We start from the raw sequence: 21,530 nt of genomic DNA on the forward strand, positions 1-21,530 counted from the left end.
ATGTTTGTTAACTTCGATCATTTCATACCATATCTATTTTAATTAATATTACTCTTAATATCTTTAGTATAGATATTTTAAGTTTTTATTTGATTCTGAGATTTTGGTTTCATTCTGAGATTGATGAAAATGTGATGATTTATTCCAAATCACTGTCTATGGTAATGGACGGAAAAAACAACCCTCATATAGTTAAAGCTCATACTAAATATTTATTTTACAAACATAATTTGCAGCGAAAATAATTGGCTTAAAGTACTCCAGTCCAAAATATTTCGAGATATTGGCATATGTGCAATAGTTCATGCTCTGTCATACAGCTTATAAATAATAATTCCCTTTTACCAACCTGATTGCAACAGAACCGGAACCGACAAACCAACGATGACAGAAAAAAAAGTTCTACCGAAAAGGTTATCCAATCAACCCAATCCTAAACACACATCGACGCCTCCAAAGGCAGCCGAGTCATGAACCTAAAGAAAAAAAAGAAACCATTTCCCCACCTAATCTATGCGTTTGTTTGACTTTTTTCCATATTTATTTCCGCTCTGTCCTGGTCGTAATCACATTTCAACTTCGGACGCTAACCATGCTGTATGGCTGATGGACCCTGGGTGCCTGCCTTTATTTGAACACACCGCACATGGAGGTCCTCAATCCGCTGGATGCCGTATGTAACGTACCCCGACCGGACGCGATCTGCGTCAGTAATCTGCGAAGCCAAAAAGCTCGACAAAGCCGTCCTAACCGAACGACCGGATTGTGAAAATTTTCCTTCCGTTCCGATTCTACTTCTACCGAGTGGAAGAGCTATTCACACCCAATACCTACAACAAATTCCTAGGTGAGTGCGGGGTAGCGAAATGGGGTGTACAAAAATTTCACTGTGTCCAAATTGTAGCTAGTTACAACAAGCAAACTTTTGTATGAAAGAAACTTTGATAAATGACGTTTAGAGGTTTCGTTTTTGAGATTCAAAAAAGTCCGATTTTTCTGACTAATATAAAACAAATCTGCAAAATTCATGATACCCAATATTACAATGTATTTTGTGGATACCTCAGGATCCACGCTATTTTGATATTTGAAGCAGAATACCACTACACCGTTTGCCCGGACAGATAGTTATGAATAACTCAATTAGAAGTCAAATAAATTTTTGTACTTCGTTGATGATTCCCGGGATCTAAAATCATGACTGGGAAAATTAAAAACCTGTTTTTTTTTTTTTTTCATTATGTGTCGATTTTCATTAATTTACGAGAGTTTATTCCCTTCCCTAGTTGCGCCGGGTGGTGATCACTTGATTTCGCTGATTGACGAAATTTCTTACGTGTCACCCCATCGCCAATGCTGTCCCAAATCGAGGACATCCCACCGGAGCAGTTCTGCAACGGTGACAAACGCCCCCCAGACTGCGGCCCGAACTGCATGTGCACCCACACGGTTGATATTCCCCTGAACGCGATCGTTGAAGTCGTCCTGGTAGATGAAGGTGAGTACCCAAACATGATCCTATGCGTGAAATCCGTAGTTAACCATTCCCTCATTTCAGTCCAAAAGACAATCTCAGTCATCCGTTCCACTTGCACGGTCACTCCTTCAACGTGATCGGTATGGGCCGATCGCCCGATACCACCGTCAAGAAAATCAACCTGCGCCATGCACTCGATCTGGATCGCCGCGGTCTGCTGAACCGACAGTTCAACCTACCCCCACTGAAGGATACGGTGGCAGTGCCCAACAATGGCTACGTCGTGATGCGGTTTAGAGCCAACAATCCAGGTTTGATCGATAAATAGTTTTCATTTGATTAACCCACAAAAAACAGATGTCATACTCTCATAATTGTGCATCGACCACCTTTTTAACGGTCGATTCAAATTTTATGTTCGCATTTAACGTTTACACACTACCGCCATCTGTTGGTCCATTGGCCAAACACACCGATTATAGTATTGGGCGTACATGTTCTTTGGACCATGATTTTGAACGCAATTTGTTATAAGTATTACGTCTGTTTGTCTGTGGTTAACCCATAGGCTACGGAGCTGACACGAAAATATCAAACATCTCCTATTTGAGCATTAGTGATTTTTTTCATTAAATTTTGGGATTTGCTTAACTAATATTTGTTGCAGTTTCACTGTCGTGAATCGCAAGTCAGCTCCATCTGTGAAAAGTGGACATTGAGAAAACGGGCTGTGAGGTTTCCAAACTCGTTTGCCATACGAATATTCAAAAAATTCCAGAGGGTTGGAACATGTTCAAATCTTAATGAAACTTCACAATTTGCTTTTCACAATAATATCTTTCCGATAAAAATAAAAAATATGAACAAAACAGACTCATTTTTGTCTTACACGGTGCGGAAATCTTGTAGTGGGACTGATATGAGGTTATTTTTATTATGAGACAGTTTGACTTGCTGTTTTTTCCTATTTTGTCCAAACAAATCTTATTATCTCATTAGTGCAGCTGAAAGAGCATTGAAAGATATTGTTGAAAACTGAACTCGACTCAATTTGAAGAAAAAAGGAAGATGGGATGCGGCATGAGTGATATACTAGTAGTTTACGCAACAATTTGTAAAATGATAATTTTTACAGCACGAGTTGTTCATTTATACAACAAAGCTCGCCGAATTAAAACCGAGTTCTGCAGCGAGTTGGTACACCATGTTATGCTATTTCGCAGAAGATCAATGGAGGGTATCAGAAACCATATCAGAATGCATTCACCATTATTTTGTAATTTCTGAAAATTGTTAGGTAATGATTCATTACGCAACTCAAAAACAGTTGCGTAATAAAAAGCATTGCGTAATATTTATTACGCAATTGAATTCAGTTCCGTAATGGCTATTACCGCACTGCATAACTTAGTGCAGGAAAGTAGGCCGTCTCATGACAGATAGGCGTGATAAAAAATAGCCTATTAAAATGAGCAATCGCAAAAAAAAGTTATTTAAAAAAAAAGGTATTCGCAATAAAAATTATTGTCAGTAGGGTTAAAAATACATAAACTTACCTTTAGTACTTTTCATTATTTGGCAACGAAATGTTCTCTTACAAAAAGTGAATAAACCCGTGATTTGTGCTGGTTAACTAGAGGATTAGGAAATGAAAATGTATAATTAATCTTGATTCATTCAAGGACTTCTGAACATCCAATAATTTTAGCCATGTGTTCAAGAATCATTGTGAAGAATATATGAGAACATATTACTATTTTACAGCATTTGATAAGCCTCAACAAACGATAAACTTCATGAGATCGGAGTGTGGAGGTCATCCAAAGAGTCCTGGAGTTCGGGTCCTAATGATGTATTGAAAACTTCTTTAGTATAACTATACTTATGCAATTCTTGTAACCACTATCGTTCTAATCCATAGAGCTTAATTATGCCCCAAACAGTATACTTTATCATGAATTTTGGAAGTCTCAAGGTTTGTAGAACACACTGATTTAGGAGTAATTTATTTCTTCTGACCATGTTTTGAATATATCCGTAGGGTAAGTGTTCCCTTAGTTGTGGGTGTTCTTATAGTTTGTGTATTTCCGTTTTCACTGATTTTATCACATTAGCCACAGACCCGACACTGCTAATCGACGTATTGACTTGTTGATACACGGAACTGTTGAGATTGAACGCTCTTGCCTCAAAACTGATGAAATACCACTAAATTGCTAAAACTTTTCTTACTTGTGTATAGTGTTCCTATAGTGGAGGATCCCATAAGAAAACAACGGAGACCGCAACTAAAGGAACATAAGTTAAAAATATACCGCAATCAAAGGAACAGAGTACCAATAGTGGAGGTATTATTTTCACTGACATGCCGTGGATTACTACGATGAGATCATTTTTCTCATTAAGTCAAAAGTCGTTACTTCCGGTTACAACATTAACATGTACATTAATTTCACTTCTGGAATTTAGGAGGTTAAATGAAGTTCAATCGTGCTTAGTACCTCCACTATTGGTACATCTACCCTAATTGTTCACTCCGTTGGTGTTCAAAATAGTTGAACTGCCCTAAACTCGTATGAAGTGAAAATCTCTTACTTTAATAACATTTGAACTATCATGACATTTATAATAAATGTTTTGAATTGAACCAGAAATTTTAAGAAGAAACTATTGCCTTTCTCGAACTTTTGCCCCACTTTACTCTATTCTAATTATCCTAACGAAAATAAATTCGTGATCTACTGTTGCTCATTTGTTTTCAATTTTTGGTTCCACAGAGCCTCTAAAGATATTTACAAAGCTGTTGGATATGATTCGGATATTGAAGGGTATTTTTTTTTCACTTTGAGCTATGTTCTGAACATCATCGCAATCATTGACAATGAGTAATATCCAGTATATTTTATTATTTCTTATCGTGCCGTGTCAATATAAGCGCAGTGGCTACGGATGTATTCAAAACATGTTGTTTGAATAATCAATTATGATGCGAAATGAGTTTTATTACAAAAATTTCACAGACTCAAAAATTCCAATATCCGTAACAACACACTTATCGATGAATAATAATGCTCCGTGATTAGAACGAGGGGACCTTTCTTAGCCGAGCGGTTAGAGTCCGCGGCTACAAAGCAAATTCATGCTGAAGGTGTCTGGAATCGATTCCCGGTCGGTCCAGGATCTTTTCGTAATGGAAATTTTCTTGACTTCCCTGGACATAAAGTATCATCGTACCTGCCACACGATATACGAATACCAAAATGACAACTTTGGCAAAGAAAGCTCTCAGTAAAAAAATGTGGAAGTGCTCATAAGAACACTAAGCTGAGAAGCAGGCTCTGTCCAGTGAGGACGTTGATGCCAAGAAGAAGAAAAAGGATTAGAACAAAACAAGAATTGGATAAGTATAGACCCTAATAGAACCCTAAACTCTTAAACGATTTGGATGACCTCCAATTTCGATCCCATGTAGTTGAGACGTCTTAAAGCTTTGCAAATGCTGTTATCACTAAATATAGCCATTCTGGCTATAACTATTGGATTTTCAGGATGCCTTAGAATAAATCAAGGTTAAGCATATATTTCTAGGGCCCCTTGTTAAACATAACCTCATAAATTTGTTCGAGTTGTTGAAAAAAACCTTACCAATAAAACAGTGCTATAGGGAAGTTACTGTGATTTTACCCTTCCTGACCAAAAGGTGTTCTGGAATAACTTGTGGAACCAGTTACTACAAATATTACAAATTTTATATTCCCATGACTCATGAAACTAACACAAATAGTGAAGTAAACACCACATATTACATGAAGTTATATTGAATTATGCTCAAACATAAGCAGCTCCGTAGCCAAAAAGAATAAGTTTGTGATAGTCTTGAACCCACGCTCTTTTGTTTTCTCTCTTCCGCAGGCTACTGGCTATTCCATTGCCACTTCCAGTTCCACATTGTAATCGGCATGAATCTGGTCGTCCATGTTGGATCCAAGGCCGATCTTCCCCCAGTGCCACCAAACTTCCCGCGGTGTGGAAACCACATACCTCCGATCAGGTTCAACTAGGACCCGAAGTAGTTTTAAGCAGCGTTATAGAATAAGTATTGTAGGGAAACCCAGACGACGAGGCATTGTCGCTAAGGACGGAAGCGATACAGCACTTGTAGAGAGACAGACACAACCTGACCGACGAACGTACAAAGAAGAAGAAGAAGAAGCTAGGAGCTATTAGATAGTTTGAGCCGAACGAGTTTAGTGAATTGTGTAATTTTTGTTGATGTTGATACGTAAGCGCTTCGTTAGTTGTAATTTAGACCAATTGTATCGTTATGCTCAACAGACTGTCTTTAAGTTTATTTTCGGTTACTGTTTTTTGTATCTATATGAGTTTGCGTTGATTTTCCCCTCGAAAGACGATAATATATTAACAAAATAATTATATATGTAGGATAGGTAACTTAAATCCAGTTATTTCGTTGACTCTTACGTACTTATGAAAAGGAGGATGTTCACCTAGTTCATTACTAGAGAATGGTTTGAGCGCTTTATTCTTCATTACCTGATCAAAATATCTCTTTGCTGCAGTTGCCAAGCACAAACTAGTTCCTAGTTGTGAACTTTCCTTTAAATAATTTAATAATTTGAAAACAACCCAAGTAACCAGGGCTCTGAAGTACCAATTTATGCATAGAAAAACGGTGCATATAAAACCTTACATTACTGTTTAACTACAATAAAGTTGATTTGAAGTGAAAAAGGGATCCATATATGCCGAGCTTATGTAACAAGCTATAATCCTATGAGCCCTTTCCCAATTCAAATTACCTTTAATTGAAGTAATACTGTAATGCTAATTTTAAATACCCAATTATATGCTTTATTTGTAGCTTCGGCACCATGGTTATTTGGAAAGCTATTTTGAGTTTCTAAAACTCTTATTAGACTTCCTTTGCTAAATGTATTTATAGACATTTGGAACTCTTCTATGTAAGAAAAGTTTGCGTATTTGACAGATGAACATCCTCTAATTTATGTTCAATAACTTTGCCAGGTAGATAGTAAAAAGTGTGTTATTCGGATCTGCAAACATTTTGGCGTCGAACTTCAAAAATACATTAAGGTATGCGCCCATTTAACTTGATCCTTTATTAGGATGAAATATAACCTCTGGGACGACACCCCAGAGACAGTGAAGCAAAGCCATGATTATGAAATTTATTAGACTATTATACCCTGCAATGCACAAGCTTCCAATATACCGACACCAAGAGCAATAAATAGAAATCTATGTATACTCCAACCAAGCAGTAATATCATTGTAGAAAATGACACCTCGTTCTACGTTAAGCTTAATATCTCATTTTTTAATTCCCAAAACGTTTCAAAGGCCAAATTCTCTCGCCGACATAATCCATCATCATTAAATTGCTCAAGCAATCCATCAGTTTACAATACTGCAGTACTTTCCAGTCCCTTTACATTTTTCGAAAATTATCCTCATCATCATCATTGCCAAGCACCCACCATCAAAATATGTTAGCATTAATATCGTTTTAAGTGCTCGCTTTTACGATAGAAGAGAAAACATACTGCGGAGAGAGGCGATGTAAGTAACGTATAGGAAAAGATGTGTTCTTGTAGATATTAATCGATGATACCAAAAGACTCGAGAGACCGACAAACCACATGGAGTAATTCCGGTCCAAGAACAAATTTCGGTAGGATGAAAGTCTTTGATATACCCTCGTGTGACACACCAAATGGCACACAAAAGCGCACATAAACACACCCACGTGAGTGTTTATTAAATTTCTCATAGATAGACGACTAGAGACCCAAAACCAAGGGGAAGCAGAATAAACAACCACATAGTCAAGTGATTAGGAAAACCGAAAAGACATTGAGACGTTGTTGGTCGTAGATAGGATAATGTTTGCATACCCGCCAACAGTTGGCTCGATGTAGACCGGGTTATGAAACTCAAACGAGACGACAAAGGTGCTTCTTGTAGATGATTCAATCACGTTTTAGGACGAGGCATGATAAAAATGATAAAAGGAATAGAAAAATTGAGAAATTAGATGAATTCTAGGTAGGACAGTGAGTCGACCGAAGTCACATACGATTGGCATGCTAATAGCTGGTAGGCAATTAAATAATCTAGCTTCCGGGAAAGAAATACAAACATGAAATACGGGTCCAGTTATTATAACCAGGGGGAGAAATATACTAACATTACTCGGATCCGTACCATTGGATACGGACGATGGATCCAATGCCCTTCAAATAATTCCTTTCGATTCCATGGGAATGCCAAATTGAAAATATATGTATATTCGCTAAGCCTGGAAGCATAAGAAGCAGAACAAACCTGTGTGAATACCAATAAAGATCAATGAATCTAGGAATGTAGAAACTAATTGAGTTGTGTTAATCAGAAAGAAATAATTCCTGTTTTGTGTTACATTTGTAGGTATGAATAGTATCATCAAGGTCATTCGGACTGGTTGAAATGATGTTTGAATACATAAGATGCATAAGTACAGGAAGGGGTGGTTACCGAGAAAAAACAAATTTCAATTTATTTTTATCACGCACGGACGATTTAGAGTGTTCGGGTTGATACGGAGGTCAATAGAAATGAGAATATCAACGAAAAATATGATTTTAGTAAACCACGTTTGAAAATTAGAACTTACGTAGCTTTGAGCTCGGAGGTCTTCAGGTTTTTCAGTGAGGTGAATATCGTTATTATATGATGTCAAATCTGATACCTTTAGATTTTTTAAATAGGTTATAATAGGGTAAAAGCACCGGTTTTGCCCAGCCCTAAGAGAAAATGCCAATAAAAACTGAATTTGAAGCCGTATTTATACAACAAATACCAAACTCCATTCCAGCTAGTTACATCGCTCACACCAACGCCATCCAAACTCTTTGCGATATGATTTCAGACACCGACATCATACTAGCTCTAGGCGATTACAATCTTCCTAACCTTCAGTGGCAGTTTGACGAAGATATCAATGGCTATTTACCGACGAATGCTTCTAGCGAACAGGATGTTATTTTGACCGAATCTTTTTCCACTAGTGGCCTTATTCAGTTGAACTCTATAAGCAACTCTAATGGCATACGCAAACACTCCTGACTACATCTAACTCATCGACCCACCTTTGCCCCTGATAAAAATGGACGATCATCACAAACCGTTCATTTTACGACTTGACACACGGTATACTTCATCATGTTTTGACAACGTCCCAGTGGATGCCACGGCTCTCGACTTCAAGCGATGTGATATTGATGTGCTTCGCTATAAACTCTCCTCAATCGGTTGGATCCATCAACTCAGCTGTTCTTCTGTGGACGGAACGGTGTCTGCTTTCTACAATATATTGCACGGCATATTCGATGAATGCGTGCCTCATCGTCGGCTTGCTCCAGCTATCGTCAATCGTAAACCTTGGTAGACAGCTGCGCTCCGTCATATGCGTAACAAGTTACGAAAAACTCGGAATCGATTCTTCGGCGATCGAACTGATGCAAATCGAATTGCACTTCATCAGCTGGAAACTGACTACAACGACTTGCTTTCATCGACCTATGCAGAATATGTAAACAACATCCAATCCAACTTGAAGCAGAATCCATCCTCGTTTTGGTCATTCGTCCGAGCACAGAAGTCATCTAAACGCACTCCATGCAACGTCGAATACAACGGACAAACAGCAAGCTCAGCCAAAGAGGCAGCAAACCTATTTGCCAACTTTTTTTCAAAGCGTGTTTCGAGATTCTTCTCCAGCAGCCAGATTCCACCATCTTCCATAATATGACGTCAACTTGCCGGATTTCCGGTTCTCCGCCGGAGTCTTAGAACTGCTCCACTGTCTCGATGCATCCAAGGGACCAGGGGTAGACGGACTACCACCATCGTTTATCAAGAGTTGTGCACACGAGCTGGTCACTCCAGTAGCGCTGATCTTCAATCGCTCTTTGACAGAGGGTACATTCCCGGCTATGTGGAAAACTGCAAGAATGATAGCAATCCACAAAGGAGGATCCATCAATCAAGTCGAGAACTACAGGGGCATTTCGATACTTTGCTGCCTTGGTAAAGTGTTCGAGACAGGTGTTCGTAGATATTTATACAATACCGCAAAACCCTTCATCAGCGAATTCCAGCATGGCTTCGTCGAAAATCGGTCAACAACGACAAATTTGATGGAATATGTCAACACTCTGTTTCCTGCAGTGGAATCACGATGCCAAGTTGACTCTGTTTACGTGGACTTTTCTAAGGCCTTTGACCTGGTTCCGCATAACCTGCTTATTGAAAAACTGCGTCATTTGGGCTTTCCGAATTGGATCACTGACTGGCTTAATTCTTATCTCACAGACCGCAAAGCGTTTGTCCAAGTTAACCAGCAAGTTTCGAATCATTTCTCCATCCCTTCCGGAGTTCCACAAGGGAGTGTGCTTGGTCCTCTAATATTTGTCCTGTTTATCAACGATCTAGCGGACCGAGTGTCTTCAGGAAAATTATTCTTTGCCGATGACCTCAAAATGTTCCGGATTATCGCTTCCGCCTTAGACTGTACAGCCTTGCAAAATGATATCGATCAACTTCTGGACTGGTGCCAAGAAAATGGAATGTTCGTCAACATAAAAAAGTGCAAAGTTATCACTTTCACTCGATGTCATACTCCTATTTGTTTTTCCTACAAAATCGGTTCAGCCTCACTTGACCGGGTTGAGTCTATTCGTGACCTGGGAGTGATAATGGATAGCAGATTGAATTTCAACGAACATATCTCATTGGCGGTATCCAAAGCGTTTTCTGTACTTGGTTTCGTTCGGCGTCATTCAACGTTCATCACCGATATCTACGCTCTAAAAGCCCTGTACTGTTCTTTAGTTAGAAGTATACTGGAATATGCCGCCCCAGTGTGGGCCCCGCACCAAGTAACACAGATTTTGAAAATCGAGCGTGTTCAAAAGTATTTCATTAGGTTTGCTCTTCGTCCTGCAACTCCCCTGGGAAAACTCTTCAGAACTGCCCCATACAACTCGCGCTGCCTGTTAATCGACCTGGAGACGCTTTCCGCCAGGCGCACAAAGCTGCAACGCGTTTTCATATTTGATTGGCTCACAAATCGCATTGACTGTTCTGCTCTGCTTAATAGTCTCAATATAAATGTCCCTTCTCGCATCCTTCGAAGCCATAATGCATTGGTTCTCCCTGTTAGTAGGACGAATTACGGGTTCAATAATCCATTTTATGTTTGTATTCATGCTTTCAACACTATATTTCATCTGTTTGACTTTGATGTAAGTAAAAATGTATTTGTTAGTAGGATTAACCCTCTAATACCCAACCCCGCCTTTAGACGGGGTACACTTTGGAATTTTGTGTATTTTTTTGTAGCTCGGAAATCAAAATGATTTTATTTTTGGCTTATACCTTGACTCATAACACGCATATAAGAAAAGTTTTTTATGACTTTTGAAACTTTTTTGAATTTTTGGAAATTGTTTGAAAAAATTGTATTCTTATATAACCTATAAATGCTGGGCTTCATTTAACGTGTAATATAAAAAATCGTACCTTTTATATTTTTCTACGATTAACCTATAACAAAAAAAAGAGCCAGGTTGTATTAAAATCATTTCAAACCTGTTTTTCCGTTAGTTACAACGGAAAATAAAATAACGCTCCGAAAAAAAATTAAAAATTTAAAATTTTTAAAAATACTGCAACAATTTAAATTTTTATTATTGCCCAAAATCAAACAACTAGAGAAGGCTTCAAGAAAAAATGAAAAAAGCTAGGGATGTTCAAAATAAAAATTATAAAAAATCAAAAACCAAAATTTAAAAATTTGCGAATAAAAATAAATAAATGCCCAAAACATGTTTAGAACGATTTTAGATAACGAAAAATAATACTTAAATCGAAAATAAAAATTTGGGTATTAGAGGGTTAAGAATATAGCCTAGAATAGCGTACAGTCTGTACGGCTAAGGCCGAAGACGAAGAATAAATAAATAAATAAATATGTCAAATGCAAGCTTTCAATCCATATTATATGTGTAAAATATTAAAACTGAGCCAAAACCATTTTTTCGCTTTGAAATTCCCGTTGGTCAATATAGGCCAATGGAACCAGTTTCGGCCAGAGATTTAACTTCGGTTCCTAAATTGCCCAATTGCATTGATTTCTCATGAGAGTGGCCAAATTAGAAGTGCCCTGGCCAAATTAGGTGTATGGGAGTTAAAATTATAAGGAAAATTAATTGTTTTTCTTATGTTTGAATCAATTTGGACAAGTAAATGAATGTAGCTCTATCATATGAATGTGATCTACTGCACACAAAAGGTTTCATGCTGATTGGCTATGTAAAACGGTGTATAATCCACTATGGCTACAACTGGCGTATGGCCAAAACCGGTGCTTCTACCCTAAATATTTTACATTTGTGTTTGTGTTCGTTGATGCTTTTATAGTGGTAAGCTCCATCGAAGTTAATACGCCAATCGCGTATTATCCTCGATTTTACTATAGAAAAATCGAGGATAATACGCGATTGGCGTCGTAACTTCGATGGAGCTTACCACCATTATTATCAGATAATGCTACGAGACGCTTATTTCAAGATCTCGAAAAGCTTAGAAGGTTGGTGTTGACGTATTATTGACGAACATTCAGAACAAACACTCGAATTTTCTTTTTGATTTTTCAAGAGTTAATTTAGTGAAAGATTTTTCAGATCGAATGTCGTACGTAATCGCTTCTACGGGGGATGCAGCGACGGGATCAGGATAAAAATTGTCGCGCGTCACTCGCGTAGTGAAATTAAAAAATGCCGGGGGGTAGTTAGTAGTGTTTGACCACGTCGCTTGCTCTTATGGGGGCGAGCGATGAAAACTTCATTGTCGTACAAGACGGATTTCACGCCAACTCGACAAAGGGATTGGCAGCACCCCTTTCAGAATTCAATGAAACTTTCTGGGTGTGAAGACTATGTGAAACTAAGATACTTTACATACTTTGTTTTTTTCAAAATCGATCTAGACTAACATTTGGAAAGGGTCAAAGTTTTATTTTACTTTTTTTATAAACCCGTATAACTCGAAACGGTAAGACCTACAAAAAAGTGTTGTATGGGGGACTGTCGTGAAATTTCCTGACGTTTTAGAGAAAAATATTAAAAAAATAAAAACACATTTTCTACACTGAAAAAAAAATATTCAAACTTTAAAGTCGATTAAAAAAAAACCGGCCATTTTAGATTTTGATCATCCTTAAGCAAAAAGTTTCGTAATTAAATTTACTAAAAGTCGTCCATACATTGCAAATTGGGCATATTTTAGGGAAAAAGTTTTTCTAACATCGATTTTTTTAAGTCCCAAAGTTTTTTTTTTACTTTTTTTTTATAAACCCGTATAACTCGAAAACGGTAAGACCTACAAAAAAGTGTTGTATGGGGGGCTGTCGTGAAATTTCCTGACGCTTTAGAAAAAAATGTTGAAAAAATAAAAACACATTTTCTACACTGAACAAAAATATGATTCAAAATTTCAGAGTCGATTTAAAAAAAATGGCCATTTCAGATTTTGATCATCCTTAAGCAAAAAAGTTTCGTAATTAAATTTACTAAAAGTCGTCCATACATTGCAAATTGGGCATATCTAAGGGAAAAAAGTTTTTCTGACAACGAATTTTTCAAGTCCAAAACTGATTTTTTTTTTTCAAAGATTTTGTTCTAAGCCGTCAAATATGATCGTGTTTTCAAGTGATAAATGAGTTTGAATCAGAAATAAATTGTATTTTTATTGAGAATAGTTAAAAAACGGAATTATGCAGTGATTATGTTTTTTAACCCGTATAGGCCTGAGTGAAAGCAAAAATATAGAAACCTTCACCGCTCAGCGAATTCTTAACGGATTCAAATGATTTTTGTCAGTTCACTGGCCCACATATCTAGTTTCTAAAAGTGGCCAGAGGAACTCGGAAATATTCCTGTGGCCGGAGTTATTCCGGTGGGTTACTGGGTCAAGTCGGGTAAAAAAGGGCAATTTTTGGGGCATACCAAGATACCTTTATTTATTTGCAATGACAATAATTTTAATTTGCATAAATCATTAAGATCTGATATTCAACATTATAAATGAAGTTTTTTGCACCGTTTACAATATATCGAATGTGGCCATTAGGACGTTATGCCCTGAAGAACCGGCTGTAGATTTGTTGGATACTAACCCGTTTCAATTCTCGAAAAGTACAAATCAAACATAATTTTGCACTAAAATGCGTTCCCATAAGCTTGGCACAGATATTCAGATATAAATTGGCCACTTTATCATAAGTTTGAGGCGTCCCGGGACCCGAAAATGATCATTTGTAGGATTAATCAAATGCAAAACTCATAGTTATCCAATTCAATTGTTTCTCAAAAGGTTTACACTGATGCAATTTTCTTCAAATTCCGTCATGTAGTGGCCACATTATAGCCGATTCTGAAAATTATCTGTGACTTGAAATTTGCCTATCTTGAGGGGCACAAACGAACAGTACTCTTCTCACCCGACCTGACCCAGTGATCCACCGGAATAACTCCGGCCACAAGAATATTTCCGCGTTCCTCTGTCCACTTCCTTAAACTAGATATGAATGCCAGTATACTGACAAAAAATCATTTGAATCCATTAAGAATTCGCTGAGCGGTGAGGGTTTTAGAATTTTTGCTTTCACTCAGGCCTATACGGGTTAAATGAAGGCAATCTATGGATTTCGCCTCTGCCTATGAGAAAATCAACTCCGTCTAACAATCCGACGGATTTTTATGGTTCGAAAGATTGCAAACATTGAAAAGGAACAACCTGATCCATACCCCATTAAATTTTCTTCTAGGAAATACTACTAAACGTACCTGCGTTACAAGCCAGATGAATAAGAAATAATGTTTGTATTGTTATCTACCTAAAATGTCCGTTAACGACCTGAGTTACTCAACAATCACCGCGTGAGTGTATAGAAAGATAGGTATTGACCTTATAATTGTCGTTCTACCTATGCATATAACTATTTAGCTTGATGTCAATAAAACTCTTTTCATTTTATCTAAGTCATTTGTGAAAAGAAGTTAAAGATGGATCAACAAGATTTATCGCGCCGGTATAAACAATCCTAAGTGCAGGCGTAGCCAGTTGCGAAACTTGTCACCAACAATGATCGAACACATACGTGCTATGGGATATAGTCATCAGCTTGATGAAACTATGCATATTTGTGAGTCATGTCGCTTAAAGATCAGGCTCCACAGAAGTCCGCCTAAGAAAAAACGACGTTCGGGTGGAGGCGAAGTGAATCAAAATCCACAACCACCAACAAGCGGTCAGGCCTCCAATGAAATGCTAGGTAAGATAAATTTACTTTGCAGCACATTAAACGACAATGATTGTTTACATAGAACCCATATCAATGTATTAATTCGACATTATTGTATATTTCAGAAGCAGTCCCGTCCTGTTCATCTTGAAACTTTGAATTTATCCCCAATCTCGTCGAGAAACATGAGGAGCTTGGACTATCGAATTAAAAAGTCAGTGGAGATCACCAAAGCTGTACGTCATGACATACTAGGCATGGATGCAATGGACGTCGACAAGGTGGAGGCATTCGAGGAAATCATCAATCAGTTGAAAGAAAAATTCAACTCACCTGGTATTGACAGAAATGACCAGTTGAAAATATTATCGGTTCTTCCTAAGTCGTGGTCGATCAACAAAATTGTCGAGGAGTTCGAGGCACCAATTTACATGGTAAGACAAGTGAAACAACTTGTGAATGAACAGGGCATTCTATGTACCACAATGGCTCGAAGTGGGCATGGAATTAGTGAAACAGATAAACAGGTTGTTATTGATTTCTTTGATAGTGATGATATTAGTAGGCCTATGCCAGGAGCCAATGACTTCGTTTCTGAGTACCGAAATGGTAGTAAAGAACAAGTTAAAAAGCGTCTATTGATGATGTCTCTTAAAGAGGCGTACATGATTTTTGAAGAAAGATGCCAAAATGTAGAAATTGGTTTTACTTTGTTTACTATGTTGAGGCCTAAACATTGTAGGCTTCTCGATAGCACAGGAATTCACAATGTATGTGTGTGCACATACTACGAAAATGTTAAATTAATGCTTAACAGTTTAGGAATTGTCTCTCAGGCAGAAATTTGTGAAAAACTGTTATGCGATGTTTTAGTAAGAACGACTGATTGTTTTTTTCGAGAATGTGAAAAGTGTAATTCCAAAGAAAATATTACAGGAGAACTAATCTCGCTTTTAGAGGAAAGCGACAAAGAAGATGTAGTTTTTCAGCAATGGCTCACCACCGATCGCTGTAATTTAGAAACTATAATAAAGACTGTTGAAGAATTACGTATTTCGTTGAGAAAGTTGATAAGCTAATAACTCATGATTTTATTTGCAAAGAACAGTCTTCTTTTCTACGAAACAAAAAAACTCCTTAAAACAAGGTGAAATACTGGTAATTAGCGACTTTTCTGAAAATTATAGTTTTATCATACAAAACGCTGCTCGAGGATATCACTGGAATAATTCCCAAGCAACGACACACCCATTCGAGATTTACCATAGAAAAGATAATAAATTGGAAAACGTTAATTTTATTATAATATCAGAAGTGTTGACCCATGATACAGTAGCAGTTCAGCTATTTATTTCAAAATTGATAAATTTTGTTAAACAAAAAATAAATTTCTCAAAAGTTATTTTTATGTCAGATGGAGCTGCAGCTCATTATAAAAATAAAAAAAAATTGCCAGCTTATATAATTTCAAGAAAATATATGGGTTGGAAGCAGAATGGCACTTTTTTGCCACATCCCACGGCAAAGGCCCCTGTGACGCTATTGGTGGCACTCTCAAGCGAATGGCAAAAAGAGCAAGTCTTGCAAAAGACTATGGAAACACAATCGCAACTCCGCGAGAACTATTCGACTGGGCAGTGAAACAAACTGATACATGTATCACCAAATTAAATTTCTGTTATATATCTAATGAACAGTATGTTAAAATGTCAGAGGAATTGATGGAATTGTTTGATAAAGTTAAAACTGTCCCTGGTACCCAAAAATATCATTGTTTTATGCCTATTAGTGATACACAAATTGCAGCCAAACGGTATACCAATTCAGAGGATGAACCAAAAATATTCAATTTATTCAGTAAAGCCCAAAAATAATGTAAATATTCATGTGCAGATACTACGTTTTAGGATATATAGCAATAATAAAAATAATGATGCATGATAAAAAAAACCACTACTTTTTTTATAAGCATAATATTGACCCTTTCCAGACACCTGTTAAGATTGGCTTTGACCAAATAAGAAATAAAATATTATTGTGATATCTTTCCAACCATTAAAAACCCATCGGATTGTTAGACGGAGTTCATTTTCTCATAAGCGGTTTGGTGCGAGATCAATTGTATTTAATTAAAAAAAAACTCTGTATAATTCCGTTTTATTTTTTTTTAACTACTCCCAATAAAACAAATATAATCTGTTTTGTGATTAAAACTCATTTATCACTTCAAAATATGAGCATACTAGACTATTTAAAGCGAAATAAAAAAAAATCAAAAAAAAAATTTGGACTTAAAAAATTCGTTGTTAGAAAAACTTTTTTCCCTAAAATATGCCCAATTTGCAATGTATGGACGACTTTTAGTAAATTTAATTACGAAAATTTTTGCTAAAGGATGATCAAAATCTGAAATGGCCGTTTTTTTTAATCGACTTTAAAGTTTTGAATCATACCCTGCCCTTGGGTGATGGGATTGACGGTGATTAATCAAGTTGGCATTACATATTGTTGATATTGTGAAATTACTCTAATGTTTATTGATCGCGAAAATTAATCGTAATTATAACTTATAAAATGTAAGTTAATCTAGTAGTTTAAGTTATATAATGACATGTGTTGCAATGCTTAAATATATTTTACACTTGATTTATCACACCTTCAACATGAGTTTAGTTACTGTCGCATGATCTAACACCAAATAACTACGCGTAATGCTGGAGGAACCGGCAGGGCCTACTACCAGTCTCTACTAACACTCAAATCACTAACAAGACTGGGAAACCAACGATCACCTTCATCAGTAGCACTATTTCTAATAGTAGTATTAGTTCAATATACACAAGTCGTTTTCAATAGTCCACGAGGCGCAAGAGTGGGTGCGTGTGGTCTCTGCGTCTCACACATTGAAAATAGACTTTTATATTAGGTTTACTAACAACGTAGTAATACTTACCTTGGTATAAGACCAATACTGTGGGTTGCCCTAATTGGCATGTTTAGGGGTATCTTGTTTTTGACATATTCTGATTCTACGTTACAAACTGAGCCAGAATCCAAAGTTTCATAATTTTCCACGCCCTGGAACTATTTTTAAAACACGTTTGAATTTAGTATGGAAATCGCGTTTGAATCACCCCTCGGCAAATTTTACTTCGGGACAAGCTGTCATTATGTAAATTGAAATGTCATTGAGTCGACGTAATGAAATCTTTTTCAATCATTTACTATATCAAAAATAAGATATTGAAGCGCAATAAAATCGTGTTACACTTAGAAAAATGTGCTCTTTCGATCAAGCTACAAAGAACTGTGAATTTTTCATCACTAAACAACCCAATTCAGCGCATCGCCTAAATCCGATGCCCATAGCGCTATTTGTTTTTTGTATATTCATAATTGCAATTAAAAACATCATAAACAATAATTTCCAATGTTTGAGAAATATTCCAAAATGTGCTGATTTACGGCATTTTACAATATTGCGTTATCTAGTAAGGTTGTAGCGGAATTAGAGAAGTATTACTGATACAGGTATGTATAATAATTAGAAAACTAATGGCGCTGTTGTTACTGAAATGTTTCATTCTTTACTGTCTTTTATAAAATAATATAATAGGGGTATTCACTAAAAGCTGCGTAAAGTGAGTATCTGCGTAACTTTGGCAAAGAAACATTTCACATGAAATATTCCTTTTCTGATTCTATTTGACGTCAAATGAGGGATTTATAATCTAGTCACCCACTAAAAGTGTCTCATTATAATGTCAAAAATTGCTCGAACTTTATATAATTCGTTTTATATATGTTTTAAGGTACGATCTAAACGTAAGATTCATCCGTTCCTACATTATTATTGCAGGTAAACATTCAACCTAAAGCGAACTGTGAGTCCAATAAATAAAATACCAATATTTGTTTCTAGGGCTTCCGTGGATTCTGGAGCTGGTTCAGGAACATCTACGACTTTCATTTCATCAATTAATGACGATAAAGATAAAGTTACCCAACTATAGCTTAGAGTTTGATCTGTGTTGTGAAATTATATGTTTTGTCGGTCGCTTTTAATAAATGTTTAGCTTGATACCGATTTCAGGTTTCTGCATTATGTATGACAGTGTTGTTTGTCGTCAATCATTGGTCGAGTTTAGTCAAACACCACCCCCTCTCCGACCCAAATTTGATAGCTCCCTCCAACCAATGCATATACCAAGAAAAAACAAATAAACTCCTCTTAGAGGGCACTACTTGTAGACATTATATGACGTTTGGCATTCGCCAATATTCCATACTTATTGGGACACATAATAAAACCAACTATAAGCTGCAAACATCCGGTTTAACCACGTAAAAAGTCAAAAGAAACGGGGGTGAAATAGGTATGGTATATTGCATGTTACAATTAATTGTTTGCACTTGTACTTGTAGTCAAGTATTTTTGTTCATTCTGGAGGTTCTTTTGCTTTCAGCCACACGAAAATGTACGAAAATAAAATTGAAAACGTTTATTTGGATTGGCATTTGTCATTTTTCCGAAGAGTTCTCAGCTTTCTTGGATTGAAAGACCGTTGAACGTCATTATTCTGAAATGTTTCATTGGTTATTTATGCAATATCATGAAACATTTAAGATAATCAATTTACCATGATTTACGCCGCGCTTTACGTTGTTTAGTGAATACCCCTAATATTTTTGAACAGAATGCTGTAATTTATAACTTATTTAATTCTCTAAACATTTTTGCACTACCTTGCATCCACACCAACACTGGCGACATTAGCGTTCTTTGGGTAGTATTTCTGTTATGTAGTAGTAACCTCTGCCGTTTTCATTCTAACGATCATAACATAATTATCGTGAGCGTAGTAGTGGAAATAACATAGAAGTAGCTTTTGTGTTTGTAGTTAAGGTACCATGGTATTAGTTGAATCCTGTCCTTTGGTTCAGAATGGGGTACGGGCGCGTTCTGCCAACTCGGCAGAACAGAGGCAGATTTCTTGTGTGAACAAGTTACAACATGGACGTTCTAAAGTGCCAGAATGAAGTGTTGAGCTTGTGGGGAGCACTTGAAGATGGAGTGGAAGGTCATTACTTCGCGTTCGTGCTATACTTCTCCATATCTATAAAACTATATACAATAATCGACCCTTAGCTTAACTATTTAAATTATCAGTTGCAAATACAATAATCTTTTTGAGCTAACTAACATGTCGTCGCGTTAATTTCATCATAATGATCTTTTATCAACATTCGTCGAACCATTCTGAATGGCCGTTTTGAGAATATCATCAAGAACTTCTCACATGCAATAAAGCTGGATTGTCCTACATTGAAACATTAAGATTTTTGCTCTATCGGATAAATTTTATGTGGTTCATAATCAGTTTCAGGGATTGTTATCGTGGGAATCCAAAGAGCGAATTTTGTATGACTTCAGTGTAGGCCAATACTGCAATAAAGCATGTTACAATCACTAACATTTCTTCTCTCCCTATCCTTGTTTTCATATTCAACCCGCCACTACCACGAGCAACAATGCAATGTAAACAGCGTAATGGCCGAGGAAACGCGGATACGGGAACGATCGTCGGAACCAACGGACCAACGAAGGATTGCAGCAACCTCCAGCTAAATGAGACAAGTATCCAATATAACAGTCTAATTTGGTTCAGACTTAAACAAAAATTTAACATTTGTATTACATGGATAATGATAACTATTTACACCCTGACAGAACTGCCTATCTCAAAAATAGGTAGAAGGGCGGGACGATGGTGCGAGCCTACCCACTCTGTCATCGGTGGGCGTCGGGCGTGCTAACTGGTATAGCATGGCCTATGGGGCTCTGCCTGCACAAATCATGTTTTCTTTCTCTTTCACTTTTTTGTGAATTGCTAACAACAATGCCATTAAAGTAAATCCAATACAAAAATGCAGTGCAGAACCTCATAACGCCTTTTTCGGTAAACGTATTTCCCAGCGTGGGGTTTATAGGGATGTTTGTGTAAACAAAGCAGATTGCCCATGGCTAGGGGTGCGTTGATATTAGCAGATTAGCAGACTTTAAAGTTTTGAATCATTGTTTTTTCGGTGTAGAAAATGTTTTTTTCATTTTTTCAATATTTTTCTAAAACTTCAGGAAATTTCACGACAGTCCCCCATACAACACTTTTTGTAGGTCTTACCGTTTTCGAGTTATACGGGTTTATAAAAAAAGTAAAAAAAAACTTTGACCCTTTTCAAATGTTAGTCTAGATCGATTTTGAAAATACAAAATATGCAAAGTATCTTAGTTTCACATACTTTTGACATCCAGAAAGTTTCATTGAATTCTGAAGGGGTGCTGCCAATCCCTTTGTCGAGTTGGCGTGAAATCCGTCACAATGTATTTTGGCGTGGATATATCATGGATCGCATCACTAATCATAGGTGATTTCCAGATCCTTATCTACATTGTTTTCATTTCCATAATAGCTGTTGAGATGCAGGAGATGCTTCGGTCTCTAGTAAGAATGGTTGTCTAACTAACATTCCATCCTTTCCCCCGATGACCGTAAAGACGTAGCCAGCGCCGTTAATGACTTTAAAATTTTGAGCTCTCGATTTGTGCACATTAAAGTGGCATTTTAAATAGCTAATCCCAAGCCTCATGAATCTCTGTGCAACTTT

General features: G+C 36.9%; 1 protein-coding gene across 1 annotated transcript; it reads left to right on the top strand.

Annotated features, from left to right (window-relative positions):
- Positions 1-646: 646 nt before the first annotated feature.
- On the top strand, positions 647-5,551 carry LOC5569158 (laccase-10). The gene is given in 7 exon segments (XM_021856688.1): positions 647-720; positions 722-764; positions 766-847; positions 1,287-1,340; positions 1,343-1,502; positions 1,559-1,788; positions 5,390-5,551. Coding segments are annotated over 7 exon segments (792 nt in total). The 3' UTR covers positions 5,539-5,551.
- The last annotated feature ends 15,979 nt before the right edge of the window (positions 5,552-21,530 follow it).

The sequence above is a fragment of the Aedes aegypti genome, unplaced genomic scaffold, assembly GCF_002204515.2.
Source record: "Aedes aegypti strain LVP_AGWG unplaced genomic scaffold, AaegL5.0 Primary Assembly AGWG_AaegL5_hic_scaff_1978_PBJ_arrow, whole genome shotgun sequence".
NCBI classification, from domain to species: domain Eukaryota; kingdom Metazoa; phylum Arthropoda; class Insecta; order Diptera; family Culicidae; genus Aedes; species Aedes aegypti.